Genomic DNA, 17618 nt, shown 5'->3' on the forward strand with positions numbered 1-17618 from the left:
CAGCGTGATTTGTTTGCTGATGTTAGTTGACTATGCAGAAGTACAAGCCAATCGTTCATACGGCATTTTTTTTTAGATTTGAGATAATGATTGAGGGACTTGATAACTTGAATTCACATCGTCTGTAGAAGAGAAGCTCTCTTTCACAGAAGACATTCAGAAAACTGACAGGCATTTTTGATGTGATTTTCACAATCAGTTCGTATTTCATGTACCTTTTCTGATCCGCAGTACTGTCCCTTCATTTCATTTTAGTAAAAGATGCGGTCAAAATGGCGGGGCATTCGAGGGCTACAAAGAGCATATAGCTAAACCTAGCGTTTAAACATCATAGAAAAGTATATTCAATGTTTTTTTTTTACCTAATAGTGCTCTCTCTCCTGATCAAAACCCCAAGCCCTGAGATGTCCCATTTGGTGATCACGCTCAAAATTCTTTCACTCGGTGCCAGAGTTAAGCACTACATGAACATGCAAGGTCAGTTTAGGATTGGCATCTGTAATCGCAAAACTATATGCATATATCTGGACACCGGCAATCTAAAACTCTGCAATACACTCCAACTTATTTAAATGTAGCACTTGGACTCACAAATAGTTATTTTAAAAGAGAGTGCTTTGGTCATAAATGGAATATCTCTCAACTCTACCGCAGTAAATCCAAATATAAGCCTGCACGCATACGCATTGTGCACCTATTTTTTTGCTTGTGATGTTTTCTGTTTTCTGGTCCCTCTGCAAGTTAGAAAATACAACACAAGGTATTCACCTCGGACTAAGAGGACATTAAGTTTCTTAAATTGCTGTCTTTCCCAAATTCTTGACAATCCTGTTATGCATCATAATGATAAAACAAAAAAATACCATTTGACACCATTGTTTACTGCGGGCGATCGAGTTCATTCCCGCTATTCTTTGGTACGTGTACTGAAATTTTCAAACAAATTAACGAAACGGAAACGTTTGTTTCACCGGTCAAAATGATCATTAAATGAAAAATGCTAAAACTGCCGCCAGGATTGTACATGAAATCTAATTCCCACTTCAGACGCCGAATATAATTCCAATTTTTGCCGACCACGACGCCGAAATCAATTAACTGAGCTTTATACAACTTACATTTGTTTTTAAATAAAACGTTTAAACAATTGTCAAATTTGTTGTAATAATCTATGCATTAGGCTCGGCACATGAAAAACTCGGCTTCTGAATGAAATCCATCCAAATCCATTACAAAGCCATCCCAAAGCCGTTTTCAATACGTTCCAAAGCCGACAATCTTGACTCAGTGAGCTAAGCGAATAAATTGTTTCGAAATTGTACTGAACAGGGCCTAAAACGAATATGATGGTGTTCAACTGTTGCCAACGTCAAGCACAACGGCGTTTATTAGAAATAACAGATTACCGTTTTATTGAAACGACCTTTTCTTGTACGTAAAAATAATTAAACTTTGAACACTTAAGGGCGAAATGTTAAGCTAAATCTAATAACACCGACACAGTTAATGAAGAGTTTTTGTTTAAATAATATGGAGGCAGTTAATTGTTTTGAAGACTAAAACCTGGGTAAATGAATAGGGGTGTTATAGTTTGTTCTGTAAATCAGCTGAAGCTATGTTAAGAGACACGAAAACAGTGATGTTTTCTAGCACTCCTGCCAAAGTTTGTGATTGGTTGTGCAGCGCTCAACCGGGCTGAATATGTGAACCTTCGAGTTGATTTCTTGTGCTTCAAACTTCCTGCTTTCCTTCTGTACAACTCCTGAAAATGTTATTAAAATAGACCTGAACTTTTTGTAGTGAGACACCTTCCAAATAACTCAGGTGTATTACCAACTTTAAATGCCAAGAATGATATTACTACACTTTTAGTATTTGTTATAAGAATTTGTTTTTCTCACTTTCTTTGTCATTATAAGAATATCAATAAAAATCTCAAGATTGCAAAAGCCCGTTCGCTAGCCCGTTTTACCTTGAAAGTTTATGTTTGATTCCCTATCGCCTAATGAGCTTATCAATTTTATTTTAATTTCGGATTTGTTTAGTTTCAGACTTGAGAATCTTCCTGTTTCTCCCGATATCGTTTACCATCTCCTGTAGAGATGAGACACTTTCATAACACCCATTAGTTTACTTTACTCGCGCAAAACGTTTCCTTAATTGGTAACATTGTCCTGTGTACAATTATACGTTTTCGCTTTGATTCATTTTCTTAATTGTAGCATTTGTATTTTCACGACACTTTCGCTTTTCTGTTATCTTCGAACTCCTCACATTTAATTTGCATTGAATGACGGTGACATGAAACCGTCTATGCCTTTTTATTGCTTGTGTTTCTTTCAAAATACTTTGCCAAATACAATTTACCCAAGACTCCGAATTTTTTTTTTTATGACAGAGGTCGAGTAAACACGAGGGGTTGTAAACAGCTGTAATTGCATAGTCGGTAACTCCTGAATCCTCTTAATTTGAAATATGTTAATTTTTGCTTCCGGCAGAGCGATTGCAAAAAAACGGCTATAGTTAATTATTAAAGGAGCTTTACTAAGCATTCCCTCGTCCAATCTGCAAACGGACATGAAAACGCACCATAGAAGCAAACTACCCAACTTTGCTGTGAGAATTGTCTTTCGAAAAGCAATATGCATAACAATTTTCTGCTGTCACTACTGATTTCACGAAAACATCTCGACCAAGATTAGAACCAAAAGAACGAATAACACACATTGGGATTCGCCATGGGTGCCACGTTTTGCGCTCAGGAGTTGGAGGAATTTACAATAGTTCTTCATCATCATGGAACCTTAATGTCAACTCTTTGTGTGCTGATCTTGGCCTTTTCTGTTGTGGCAATCCTTGGAAATCTCCTTGTCATTCGGGCCTTGCGGAAAGCCTCGTCAATACCCATTACTTTAAGGAAAATGTTCCCGAGTCTTGCCGTTTCTGATCTAGCAATGGGATTATTTGCGCAGCCAACGTTTGGTATAACCTTCGCAATGATGCTGCATACGAAAGCCAGTGGAAACCAAAACTTTGACAGGTTTTGTCCATTAACGTTCACGTTATGCCATTTTTCGTTATTTCTGCTGGCTTGTGCATCACTATTGAACGTAACCATCATCGCTTTCGACAGACTCCTGGCAATTTCTCTTCACCTCCGTTATCAAGCAATAGTGACTCCAAACCGTGTTAATATAGCCTTGGGATTTCTATGGTTGACAAGTGGTGCTGCAGCGTCCATATACATACTACTCCCAATAACAACGACAGAGTATCGGAAGTGCTTGAATATGTCGGCCTCTTCATCACAACTGTGGCGTATATTTACAATTACAAAACTGTGAGATATCATCAGAATCAAATACAAAGCCACTTTCAAAGGCAAAATGATCAAGCGGTAGAGTTACTTCGTCAGAAGAAGTCAACCATCAACGCCTTGTTTGTTTATATTGTTTTTCTCGCTTGTTATGGTCCACATTTATGCTGCACAATTTTGTTAATAGTGGACAGACTTAGACTATCGTTTTTAGCAGCTTATCAGGTGTCCGTATTCTTAGTTCTCCTCAACGCGTCATTAAACCCGGTAGTTTACTGTTGGCGATATCGCGAGATCCGCGAAATGGTAAAGACCACTTTTTAAGGGAAAACTTTGTATTACGTAACACGAGAATTGAGGTAGCGACAACGACTGTTAACCCTAAATTTGGCTTTCTCTGTCGCACAAATTTTACCGCGTATTATTTTTCTTTATTTCGTCTTAGTTTGTGCATTGATAGTGAAATTTTTTCGGTATCGCCCACTGTGAGATATCTGCGAGGCTCGCAATATTTTTTCATCTCCGACATTTGGAGCTTGTGACCCGTGTCCATGGTGATAAGCAAGTGCTGTATCAATTTTGTATCAAACCACACGGTGTCTTTCATTACCGGTTTTTGTCACCTACGTTTTTCTGGTATTCTCGTAAAAAGCGAGACTCAGTTATATTTGTATTTTTATTTATAAACTTGTGCGACATTAGAGTAAAATAGAAACCCACCATAACCCCTAACGTGATCGATCACTGAAGAAGAAGAGGCAACTCTAAAAAACGAAGTCAGCATTGGCTCGAAATGTGCTGTTGGCCAATAGCAGAATTTTCCTCTCTTGACACCTTCCAAATGCCTGCTCTGTAATTAGAATAGAAATCGTCTCTTTTATAGGCTAAACACGTCATTGCACTCTCTTCAATTCGTTATTAATCCCACTGTTTTGCACGATATTCATAAATCGCGAAAAGCACGGCAAAAACTTCATTTTGCATTTCTTAATCTGGTTCATAGAGATAGGGATTTAGTTCTCGCCATTGACACATCTGCTAGTTAGGAACTCTGTGTTAGAACTCTGTGAATATCTGTTTTATGGTTGTAGTTTGTATTATGTGACATTTGATAATCATGTAACTAAGATTTACTATTCTAAGGAATCTGCTGGCGCTGAAAGGGGCCTTGCGAGCGGTGAAGGCGCGAGTAGAACACTCATAAACAAAACACTCATAAACGCTGTTTCCAGCGTTTCTGTGATCGAAGAATCATTTTACCAGGTAACTTCAATTTCAAAAGGCAACCAATCATATTCCACTTGATGAGCAAAATAAAGCAATGAGGCCGCTTTGTTATTCTCCAGTCAATAAGTTTACGGGATGCTTAACTGAAAAAAAAAAAAAAAAAAATGGAAACAGTAATAGAAAAATCCCTGAAATATTTGGCATCAAAGTACCGAACCTGAAATTGGTAACAGTCGGACGAAATGTCCGCCCTCTCAAATGAAAACCCTGGCACAGATCGACGTCTCATATTAATTGAGTTAGATACTGACTGAATTGATAAAGAATTAGCTCTCATTTGATACTGGATTGAGGCAATAACTTAAGTTAATGAATACACAGCTTCCTTAAACGCACGTAAATTTTCCTGTCACTCGGCAGAAATATGCAAAAACTTCACAATAACACCACGGTTTCCTCTACATGTAGTCAGCTAAAGCGACAGAATACAACTCGCAAGAAAAAAAATAATAATTAGTTTTTTTTCAGCCACCGGCCAATGAAACAACCACTCGTGGCTCAGATGGTTAATGCTGCTTCTGTCCATTTGACAAATTTTCGCAAACTTACGATGGCCTTTCTTAATTTATCTTTATCAACAATGTACCTCATCTCTCAAAGAGAGATTTAACTGAAAAACTTTCAGGATTCGTGCGAGGGTTCGAGCTAAGACTTGACCCAGGATTCGTGAAATTCTCAGTCGAACCTGAATAATTACAAACCAAAACACAACTGACAGAAGAGTGTCATGGAATAAATGATTGAAGCTATGTACTTTTCATGAAGCGATGCTCTTATTACCGTGTGGCACAAAATTGTTGCGGGTTCTAATTTTTGCGAGTTTTTTTCCACGATCCGCAAAAACCCTGCTGGCGAAATTATACCTACAAACCCCACATGCACGATGTACAATCTTGTTGATGCCATGTACTTAAAACGTCTCTTTAAATGAGACGATCATGAAATTGCCCTTGATACACTACAGGTATAACTGCCAAAAAGTTTACAGAAAAGCTAGGACCGTCTGAAGGTTCTATCAACCACATTGGGGCAAGACGTTATTGTAATAGAGTGACTGATTACCGTGCATTGTAATAAACTAGTGAGACAATCTCAGATAGTGCAGAGCGCAATTGATAGCTCTGATACAGTAGTCCCATAAGTACTCACCCCTGCTCGGTTCACTTCCGGTTTGTGTCTACCTTGGTAGTCTGCTACGGCTTTTCCCCTTTGCAGTGTGTATGTTTCAAGGTTGTATCTTCATTCAAGGTCCAAACATTACGCACAAATTAATTACTACTGGTGCTTTAAGTTGATTTTCGTTCATTTTAAATTCAACAATACGCTGAAGCAGCAAACGTGACAATTTAGCTCTTCACGCCAACTTTGTAACTTGATACTTTTGTTTTCCTCGCAAAGCCATGTAATATGAAACCCCTGTTTTCTCCAAAACATACGGAAGACGTCCTTGTTTTTTGGAGATAAATGAAAGAAAGTTAAATATCTGATGTAGTGATGAAGAAACGGAACAGAGACGATGTTTTACTAAAAATGCAAATTTTTACCGATGAACAAGAACTAATTTAATTATCAGATAGTCACGAAATACCACTTTTTTTCTGTTGCCACCTTTGTTGTTAACAATAAAACAATTCAAAATTAACACACAACGATATTGATGGCTGAGAAGCTTTTCAACGAAAAGTATTGAAGATAAACAGCGCTACTTGGCCGATATGAATGAGTCTCCTCAAAGACTGATTAAATTAATTTGAACTTTCATTAGGTGCCACGGCGTCTGCAGCAATATTTGAGCATTTTCCTGGTTTCTTTTGTTACAAATTTACAATTTGCGGAGTATTAAAGCCATTAACTTGAGAACTTTTTGGTCTCTCTTACAGACACAATTAAGGCAAGAAATAAACAAGTCGCTAAGGAGAAGCAATATATTTGAACCCTGACAAGCACACTATTGTAGATTGAAAACAGCAGATAATATTTGTTGAACCGACCTGTTTGTAATTCTAAAAGCTACGCAGCCACAGTAACGTTTCACTTTTGCAATAAAAAGGGACAATTGGCGCTACCTGAAAAATAACTGCCGTCCTTGGTCACATGACACGATGTATAAAATACTGCGTGTAAAGATAGTGTATAACACTAACAATGCTAGAACGCATGCGTCTTACATGTTGAGCTCTACCATAAGGAAAACCACTCAACATTTGTGCGTGATTCCGTATGCAATGTATCCTTCACCTAATATAGAAGCCACGAACCCTAACTAATCTACGCATGCGTTTAGGGCAAATTAGTTTTGTTCTAAGGAGAATGGTACCACAAGGAGAGCAAGGGGTTACCTGAAACAAATATATAGCTTTGCGATGTTCAAAGTTAAGCGATGGTGATGGAATGTGTTTTACGTAGAGTACACATGTACTTTTCGCACCCTACTCCCACTACTTCCTTGCCTTTAGACTAATTAATTAATTGAAATTAATTAATTAAACAAACATTAAAGTTTACACCTTAGCGCCATAGTTCCTTAGCGACAGGCAACCCCCATAACCATCCCAATAGTGCACTCTGCACTAAAAAGCCGAAAATGTTGAGAACGTGACTTTCTGAAAATCCCCAAAATTCAGTGATACCCAGATCGAACAACCAGTCTTTCACAACGTCATAAATTAGTTCCGCAAATTGCAAAATATCGCCAGTCCTTAAAATTAAACTCCTGCAAAAAAAAAAAAAAAAAAAATCATGCTCCACAGTACGCAAGATATATAGACGGATGTGTGTTTTAGAGATGTGTCAGTTATCAAAACAGGATGCGAACCCTCAGTCACGGAAACATGACGTTTTTATTATTACTTTCCAATGTTTAACTGGTGTAACACGTCAAACAAGCTGATCAAAGTTGAAGAAGCGCTCATGACTAAATCATGAGCAGGTGGCTAATTGTGTTCCTGTAAAAAGAGTATATCAACAAAAAAAAATCCCGGTTATAGCGAGTGGCTGAAAAGAAACAACAACAAAACGGCGATATATTAGAAGACGAGACTCTAAAATTAAGCTTCATGGCTCACCGGCTCTGTAGTCAGAAATTGGCCGAAAATGCAAAACTTGTCAATCATCAAGGAACTTTCATGTTGATATTTTGCGTTTTAAATTTGATATTTTCTCTCGTTGCAACCCTGGGAAATCTTGTTGTTATTCGCGCCCTTTGTAAAGCTTCGTCAATACCCGCTAATCTTAAGAAGCTGTTCCTGAGTCTTGCTGTCTCTGATTTTGCTGTGGGATTGTTTGCACAGCTTATGTTTGGAATCATCGTCGCAGTGATGTTGAAAATGGCAGCGAATGGAAACTTTAACTTTGACTTCTTGTGTCCAAGGATTTTAACTGTGTGTTATTTTGCGATATACCTTCTGACTTGCGCATCATTTTTGACTATTGTCCTTATTGCTGTAGACAGAGTTCTGGCCGTGTTTCTTCACCTCCGATATCAAGAGCTTGTTACCTCGAAACGTGTTGCTATTGCATTGTTGTCTCTGTGGCTAACAAGTGTTGTGGCTGTCTCTTCCTCATTCATTTTGCTTCCTGATCAAAATAACATGGTGGTTGTTACTTTTGAACTTTTCGGTCTTCTCGTCACAACTGTGGGATATGTCCGTATTTATAAAGTTGTGAGACATCATCGAAATCAAATAGCGAGCCAGTCTCAACTACAAAACAATCACACAATGAGGATACTCCGAGAAACGAAGTCGACCATAAATGCTTTGCTTGTCTACATCGTTTTCCTTGCTTGTTTTCTTCCCAATTTGTGCTGCATTTTTCTGCTGAGAGCAGATAGTCTTGGATTGTCTTTGTTGGTAGCTAATCACGTGTCTGGATTCCTCGTTCTCCTGAATTCTTCATTAAACCCCATCATTTACTGCTGGCGATATCGCGAGATTCGCAAAATCGTGAAAGACTTAATAAAGCGTTTATTCGTCACCGAGAATCTTATGACTGATGGTTCACAATGAAAGATGGCAACTTGCAAGAGATATTTTCGAAAAGGGGAATGTTGTTAAACATAAGGGAAGGCAATCGAAGGCAAACTAAGATCGAATCGCTCAATTTTAAATTAGCCACAGGCCATCCAAAAGAGGTTCCCTTTTGATTTGGCAGCTTGTGAAATGAGGCTGACAATCAGATGAAGGATCACAAAACATTAGTTTGGTATTCATTATAACATTTAATCGGTAAAAAAATATTTCCCGCCGTTTGCAGTATTAACCACATGCATCATCTCCTTAGTTTTTTTAACGTGAATGACGCGAAGATAGTTGAAATGAGGAGAATTAGAGAGAAAAATACTTGTAAAATAATGAACACAGCCCGGTTTGGAAAAGTCAGTACACACAGAGAATGCACAACGATGGAGGAAAAAAAACTGAGAAAAAAAAACTGCGTTTTATTTTCACTACTGAGTTAGTGCTTCTTATATTTTCCTTCTATTTGCCGGGAATCAGAGAACACTTCTTGTAGTATAGACCCTTTTCGTAAATTGCTGCCAATTTCAAATTATTTTGTATGCATTTAAATTAGCCTTACTAATCTCGTTTCAGAGTAAAAATTCTTTTGAATTACCAACTTCAAAATGAGTTTAGTAAGGCTGATTTTAATACTTGCAAAAGAATTTATAATTGGCCGCCATCTACGAAAGTGGTCTATAAATGACTGACGCCAGACAATTTCAGGGTTTTTGTCTTAAACCACATCGGACTTAATTTTCTTCTGCTAGTTATATTAAATCTGATCAGTGTAGATCATGGTACTGATAAGTTTCACGTTTAGCAAGCTTTGCAAAAATATCTTAAAATTGTATTTGGATAGTCTCTAATAATAATTTGCATTTGTTTTCAAGATTTAACTTGGAAATAAAGTAAAAAGAAACTGTCCCCTTTGTCATATGTCAGCCATGCGTACATTTTTATTACTTTTTAAACGATTTATTGACGTAAGGAACATATTATTTAAACATTTTAACAAAGGAACCCAAAACATCACGTGATTGGCGAAACCTAAAACATAAATTAAGTGAAGCAAAGTGAGCTGTAAAAAACTTGAAAAAACCCCTCAGTTCTGAAGACAGCTCAAGAGCCACATAATTCATTAGCGTTATGTTAAATGGAAAGAAAATTTTAAAAAGTAGCTAATAGTGACCATTTGGCTAATTGTTCTGGGAGTCACGTCCGGTACTTATCTAGTCTCTTCAAAATCCACTCCTGGTTGCTATGGTGATCCTAGTTTATAGTCAGAAGTTGTAAGAGGGTCTTTACGTGCTACGCCTTCTTCATTTTTTTTCAGTTGTTCGTTGAAAATTTGATTTCTTTACTCCTTGCAGCTATAAGATCTTCTTGTACACCCCTTTCCTCATTATATCCTAGCAGTGGAAAATAAATGACATATGTGAACTACGGTGGAAAGAGTGACAGAGAATGATAAAATAAATTAAGTTTGCCTATGTTTTTATCTTTAGCGAGGTATTGAATGAAGATTGCATTCACCTTTTTGAAATGGAGTAAAGGGATCGCATTAGAGAAGGATAACAAAACGGAAAAACTACGACTTTCTAAAGCTTTATATTTTGCCATTTTGGATGAAGAGGAATCCCATTGTAGGGACCTATAAGCGGGGTGATCGCAACACTTGGTTCCACTGTACATAAGGTGGCTGTAACTCGGAGTTTCACGCCTCGAGGGAATGATCAAACAAGCTTTATTGCGATGAAAAACACACCCTCTGTGTTTTATATGTACAACATGTTTATGGTAATTAAGGTGCTGGTAGTCGTATTGTGCTCATGTGAATTCATTAAATACATGTAGTATTCAGAAACAATTGAACCTAAATGGCGACATTTGGGAGTGTTTTGTACACGCTACGTAAAGTCTGCAAGTGAGGTTAACAAATTAGCCCATTTCATATCCAGACAGGCTAATTTAAGGTAAGAAATTACTCCAAGTATTACATCAATATGTATTCTACCAGTTTTCCCAAAGATTTTCCTCGATGTCGATTTATTATCTGATATTTTGTTGCGTGCGTTGTCTGTGCTCGCTAACCGCCAAGATGTATCTATGATTTATTATTCAGAATAGACATCTGCTTTAAAATGCTCGTTTGCAGGCTGCATCCTATTTTCAATTACAATAACTAATCTTAGAGACCGAAAGACTATTTTACTGGAGACAATCACACACGCAAACTTTTCCAGATCAATGTTCGAGATAAAGATCGCGGCGCGAAATTCATTTGGCTTGCTAGGGTTACTCGAAAAACGCGTAATTTTAGGGTCGAGTTTTGCTCTTTTAGGGGCAAAATACGTAAGGCCATCTCGACAAGAAAATATAAATCCAAACAGCCTAAAAATTTTCTGCCCTCCCCACGTCTCCCTCGCTACTAACACAATATAGGAATCTTGGGCCCGCGTTTGATGGAAAAACATCGTCAGTGTGTTGTGGGTGGGGAGGGGTAAGTGAGGACAAAGTTCATTTATTGGTAAAAAGGGGGTCAAGAGTTTTGGCAAGCTGGATTGCAATTCATCAGCTTGTAATTTGATTTGCCTCTGTTCGTTTTACAAACTTCAAGACTTCGAAAATCGGAAGTAGCATTGAATTTCTGTGTTTAATCGTCATGAAAAGAAAACTAACCAATGAGAATTTTAGCGTGGAACAAAGCATAGCGACCTTTTTGCTAAATGGACCAATAGCGTTACGTTGAAGCATGTAGACATTGCATCTACTAAATATACTACATCTCTAAATGCAAACAAATGTCTGTTCTCTTTGGCCTTCAGTTATTGAATGATTGAGTATTATGATCCTAAATATCACTGATCACTGATGAGTTTACAGCTTATGTATATTTTGTTCAAACCTAGCGATAATAATTATTTATTTCTCGGATGACACTTTTTAGATATCCCCGGCCGTTGATTCGGATTTATTTTAGCTACGTCTTTTTCGATGCTAGTTACGTTAAGAACCAAATCTTTCGACGATTGCTTTTTAACTTGCTTAAACCTATAATGCTCATTTTCTCGCGTTTTCGTGCGAATTTATTTGAATTTGGCTGGTTGCCATTTCCGTCTTTTGACGTAGTTGTTGTGCTTTGTGATAAAAGTCTCAAAACACTAATGTGAAAAGTGCAAACAAACAGATCGGAGACACCACATTGAATGCTTTGTTGTCAAGATCTATAAAAGAACAGAAGTTTTGGTGTAAAAAATATATTGAGCTTTAAACAAAAGTTTTGAAAAACAAATAAAAAAAAGTTTTTGCCCTAGCAAGCGATTATATTAGTTGTCTTGATTACAATTGTCTTTTGATGAACAGCTTGTCTTTTTGGTTTAAAGTTTTGCTGCCCGACCTAAAAATACTCTTGATTTGACGGCCATCGGAATATCAACGTTTGCCATGGTTGCCTCGTTTTGTACTCAGAAGCTGGAAGTACACGCAAAACTTGTTCAATTTAACGAACCTTTCGTAATAGTATTTTGTGTTATGAACTTGTTGTTTTCTTTCCTGGCAATCTTCGGAAATCTCCTTTCTATTCACGCCCTATGGAAAGCCTCGTTGATACCTGCTACGTTAAAGAAGATGTTTCTGAGTCTTGCTGTGTCTGATCTTGCCGTCGGAGTGTTTGCACAGCTCGCGTCTGCTGTCGTCAGCGCACTGATGTTGAAGGTGTCAGCGAGTGAAAGCTTTTTCTGTCCAACATTTTTAACTGCTTATTATTTCTGTGTATTTCTTTTGGCTTGTGCATCCTTCTTAAATATAACAGCCATCGCTGTCGATCGACTTCTGGTTATCTGTCTCCATCTGAGATATCAAGAACTCGTGACTCAGAATCGTGTTGTTCTTGGCTTGATCTCGTTATGGCTAACAAGTGGTGTCTTTGCATCCGTGTCTATTTTGCTTCCAAGCCACAATAACTACGTATCTGTAGTGACTGAACTTTCAGGGATTCTCGTGACAACCGTGGCCTATATTTTTGTCTACAAAGTTGTGAGATATCATCGGAATCAGATTCAAAATCAAACTGAGGCGCTGCCAGATCAAGCGATGGAGGTACACCGGGAGCAGAAATCGTCTTTTAATGTTTTGTTTATCTATGTTGTTTTCCTCGTTTGCAACATGCCTAATTTATTTTCTGGTTTTTTTGGGGAAGCCGATAGATTTCGAATGTCTTTTTTAGTAGCTAAACATGTCACAGTATTCTTAGTTCTCGTCAACTCTTCGTTAAACCCGCTAATTTACTGCTGGCGATATCGTGAGATTCGCGAAATCGTCAAAAGGACAGTAAAGAAAGCAGTTCCGTTCACCTAAACATGAACGCTAGATAAAGAAAAGTTCGTTTTTTCACCGTCTTCTGATGAAACTTCAAAAAACGTATTCATGACAGTGATAGTGACATTATGGATTTTGGTGTTGTGCAAAATTGTATGCTTCGTTTTCAAATTGCTTTCAGTTTCTTCCTAAAATTTCGTGCTCTTTTAAATCAAGAAATCATAAATGTCCTCCATTGAGTCTATTCATTTGTTTCTAAATGTTCTTTCTAAACTTCGGAGAAACGAGGAAACGTTGCAATTTTGTCGACCTTACCAAGCCACTGCACACTAATGGCCGAAAGTGTGCAATGGCTCAGCCAATCAGATTACAGCGTTTACATTAGTATACTAGAAGAATTCTACTAATAAACAATTAGACGCGTAGCCCGCAAGGGCTACGGGTCAATAGCCCATGAGGCGAATGACCGTGCCCCTTGAGGGCGAAGGGTCTAATTGTTTTAGTATCACCCAGCTATAGTGGAACCCCGCTATAACGAAGTGCCACGGTACCGAAAAAGAATGTTTGTTATAGCCGAGTCTTCGTTATAGCGAAGATCCCGTTATAACGAATTATCTGGTTAACAGATAATTATAGTGGGGTAATTTAAAATTACCAAAAATTCGATACTACACGTAGAAATCATTACTTTTATTCATTTGATACTGTAAACTGTAAGTGTAACGCGCTGACAATCAATGTAGCCACATTCCCGATTTTGTCGTTCGAACTAATATCTCGCTTATTTCATCGGAAAGGCCCGTTTTTTCAGGACTCTCCATGTTGGCTGATTCTTCTCGTGTCAATTGCTAGACTTCCACGTATGTTCTGTGTTTATTTTCTCTTAAGGGCAAATTTCGTCACCTGCCAGGTATCGAGTTCTTGAAGAGATTGAAAGATAACAGTGACACGTTCGAACAGTTCTCTCTTATTACAAACGTATCCGCTTTTTAGTTCAAGTATTTAGTGATGAGCGCAAGCACAAACCGTGACGCTACGTTCGGATCGTGTATTCGAGGCTTCCATGCGTACAAAGACATCTGGGATGCATCTATTGGTGAGGTTTTAGAATGCGAGGTTAAAAGCTAGATCCTGAGTACAAAATATTCTTTATAGCGGGGTAAATTGTGCATTAAGACCGTCAAAATCTATTCGTTATAGCGGGGTTCGTTTCCACATATTTTACTGTAATTCTGCCGGGCTTTCAAATGTTGTTCGTTATAACGGGGTCTTCGTTATAGCGGGGTTCGTTATAGCGGGGTGCCACTGTAGTCGGACAGAAAAGGCAATAATAAAGTTAGCAAATGCAAGTTGAAGATATATTTATTTGGGAATAAAACGAAAGAAAGCGTCACGCTAGTTTGGGCCAATTTCGCTACTCGAGGACTATTACTAATAGTCCCTCTAGTAGCGTAGCCAATTAAAATGCAAGATTTGCATTAGTCCACTAGTTGGGTGATACTAATGGTTGATAGTGTACGAGTAGCTCAGCCAATCAGATTGCAGCATTTGCATAAGTTTACTAGTAGAATTCTACTAAACATTATCATAACTATAAATCTCGCTTGAAAAATTTAGCTTGGAAACTCATTATGCGACAATCAAACCGAAACCTTTGAAAAGTGTACAAAATTTAGGATCGAAACTAAACAATCACTGAATGGAAAGTTTCCTGAGAGGTTCGCAACACCTTGCACTTTGTTGGGTTTTCAATTTTGTTACGATCTATCGCTATCCTTTGTTCTCAAGTAACGTTCTGATTGGTTAACGCAAGTAGTCGCACTGTAATAAATGTAAATTTAGGCGCAAAACGGACACGGGAGGAAAGCAAAGAGGCACAACTGTCTAAACATTTGCGAGAAGGAATATATGTAACTTGTAGACTGCCACATGCACGTATAATTAATCTTTGCTATATACGTCGTAGCCGTGATTTCATTGCTATTAAATAACATCGTATGTAAGTTGCACATGCTTAGTATGTATTGCCACGACCTTGGGCCAATATTTCCAATTATTATATGGCTGTGTCTCACAAGGACTGGGAACTACCGAATTCACGACTTTGATTGGCTGAAATCGATATTGAAAGCGGTCTAGATTTTCCAATCTAGACCGGCATCTAGACGATTACATTTTGCGGTGAAAAAGTTGTAAACTAAAATGCAAAAATATTTCTTCGAACATTATTTATGTATTTATGGAAGTGCCAAAAAGCCTGATGAGAAAAAAGGATAGAGGACGAGCAAACTTTGGCAGAATTGAGTTCGGCTCATCGCCGTTCGCAAGCAAAATAACAGCTAGTACAAACCAGTTACATTTAAACGAATTAAATTTTTCTTGTTTGCCATATAATAAACATCTTATTAACCGAGCTTAGTCAGTCTACATGGGAGAATCTTGACTTAGGTGTGTGTGTGTGTGCAGACCTCACTGCGTTCGGTCTGTACTCACGACCTCGGTCAAGATTCTCCAATACAGAACTCCTGCTTGGTTAATAAGAGCTAAGTACAGCCCTCGCGCTCGGTAGATAAGAAGTTTATTTGATTTTTTTGCATTATGAAACACTCTTGAAACACTCGCAGCGTGGTTTGTTTACTGATGTTAGTTGACTATGCAGAAGTACAAGCCAATCGTTCATACGGCAGTTTTTTTTAGATTTGAGATAATGATCGAGGGACTTGATAAGTTGAATTGACATCGTCTGCTGAAGAGAAGCTCTCTTTCACAGAAGACATTCAGAAAACTGACAGACATTTTTAATGTGATTTTCATAATCAGTTCGTATTTCATGTTCTTTTCTGATCCGCAGTACTGTCCCTTCATTTCTTTTTAGTAAAAGATGCGGTCAAAATGGCGGGGGATTCGCGGGCTACAAAGAGATATAGCTAAACCTGGCGTTTAAACATCATAGAAAAGTATATTCAATGTTTTTTTTTACCTAATAGTGCTCTCTCTCCTGATCAAAACCCCAAGCCCTGAGATGTCCCATTTGGTGATCACGCTCAAAATTCTTTCACTCGGTGCCAGAGTTAAGCACTACATGAACATGCAAGGTCAGTTTAGGATTGGCATCTGTAATCGCAAAACTATATGCATATATCTGGACACCGGCAATCTAAAACTCTGCAATACACTTCAACTTATTTAAATGTAGCACTTGAACTCACAAATAGTTATTTTAAAAGAGAGTGCTTTGGTCATAAATGGAATAACTCTCAACTCTAGCGCAGTAAACCCAAATATAAGCCTGCACGCAACGCATTGTGCACCTATTTTTTTGCTTGTGATGTTTTCTGTTTTCTGGTCCCTCTGCAAGTTAGAAAATACAACACAAGGTATTTACCTCGGGCTAAGAGGACATCAAGTTTCTTAAATTGCTGTCTTTCCCAAATTCTTGACAATCCTGTTATGACATCATAATGATGAAAAAAAATGACCATTTGACACCATTGTTTACTGCGGGCGATCGAGTCCATTCTCGCTATTCTTTGGTACGTGTACTGAAATTTTCAAACAAAATAACTGAACGGAAACGTTTGTTTCACCGGTCACAATTATCATTGAACGAAAAATGCTAAAACTGCCGCCAGGATTGTACATGAAACCTAATTCCCACTTCAGACGCCGAATGTAATTCCAATTTTTGCCGACCACGACGCCGAAATCAATTAACTGGACTTTATACAGCTTACATTTTTTTAAAACAAAACGTTTAAATAATTGTCAAATTTGTTGTAATAATCTATGCATTAGGCTCGGCACATAAAAAACTCGGCTTCTGAATGAAATCCATCCAAATCCATTACAAAGCCATCCCAAAGCCGTTTTCAACACGTTCCAAAGCCGACAATCGTGACTCAGTGAGCTAAGCGAATAAATTGTTTCGAAATCGTACTGAACAGGGCCTAAAACGAATATTATGGTGTTCAACTGTTGCCAACGTCAAGCACAACGGCGTTTATTAGAAATAACAGATTACCGTTTTTTTTTTTTTTCATTTAAGCCGGAGATAGGTTTTAGATGTTATTGAAACGACCTTTACTTGTACGTAAAAATAATTAAACTTTGAACACTTAAGGGCGAAATGTTAAGCTAAATCTAATAACGCCGACACAGTTAATGAAGAGCTTATGTTTAAATAATATGGAGGCAGTTAATTGTTTTGAAGACTAAAACCTGGGTAAATGAATAGGGGTGTTATATTTTGTCTTGTTAATCAGCCGAAGCTCTGTCAAGAGACACGAAAACAGTGATGTTTTCTAGCACTCCTGCCAAAGTTTGTGATTGGTTGTGCAGCGCTCAACCGGGCTGAATATGTGAACCTTCGAGTTGATTTCTTGTGCTTCAAACTTCTTACTTTCCTTCTGTACAACTCCTGAAAATGTTATTAAAATAGACCTGAACTTTTTGTAGTGAGACACCTTCCAAATAACTCAGGTGTATTACCAACTTTAAATGCCAAGAATGATATTACTACACTTTTAGTATTTGTTATAAGAATTTGTTTTTCTCACTTTCTTTGTCATTATAAGAATATCAATAAAAATCTCAAGATTGCAAAAGCCCGTTCGCTGGCCCGTTTTGCCTTGAACGTTTATGTTCGATTCCCTATCGCGGAATGAGCTTACCAATTTTATTTTAATTTCGGATTTGTT

The 17618-nt window shown here is 37.8% G+C and overlaps 2 protein-coding genes and 1 pseudogene across 2 annotated transcripts; all 3 read left to right on the forward strand.

The window, feature by feature from the left end:
• Positions 1–2278: 2278 nt before the first annotated feature.
• Positions 2279–4334, forward strand: LOC145483997 (adrenocorticotropic hormone receptor-like; annotated as a pseudogene).
• A 748-nt stretch (positions 4335–5082) lies between these two features.
• LOC145501675 (melanocyte-stimulating hormone receptor-like) lies at positions 5083–9415 on the forward strand. Its single transcript, XM_081481097.1, has one exon. The coding sequence runs from the start codon at positions 7660–7662 to the stop codon at positions 8608–8610; it is 951 nt and encodes a 316-aa protein (XP_081337223.1). The 5' UTR covers positions 5083–7659; the 3' UTR covers positions 8611–9415.
• A 136-nt stretch (positions 9416–9551) lies between these two features.
• Positions 9552–13159, forward strand: LOC145484007 (adenosine receptor A3-like). The gene has a single exon (XM_081462602.1). It carries the CDS (start codon positions 12049–12051, stop codon positions 12958–12960), a length of 912 nt encoding a protein of 303 aa, XP_081318728.1. The 5' UTR covers positions 9552–12048; the 3' UTR covers positions 12961–13159.
• Positions 13160–17618: the final 4459 nt, after the last annotated feature.

Source organism: Orbicella franksi, chromosome 1 (assembly GCF_964199315.1).
Source record: "Orbicella franksi chromosome 1, jaOrbFran1.1, whole genome shotgun sequence".
NCBI classification, from domain to species: Eukaryota; Metazoa; Cnidaria; class Anthozoa; order Scleractinia; family Merulinidae; genus Orbicella; species Orbicella franksi.

Bases quoted from the DNA above. Each gene is read 5' to 3' on its own strand.
- LOC145501675 (XM_081481097.1), top strand. From the start codon at position 7,660: ATGGCTCACCGGCTCTGTAGTCAGAAATTGGCCGAAAATGCAAAACTT.
- LOC145484007 (XM_081462602.1), top strand. From the start codon at position 12,049: ATGGTTGCCTCGTTTTGTACTCAGAAGCTGGAAGTACACGCAAAACTT.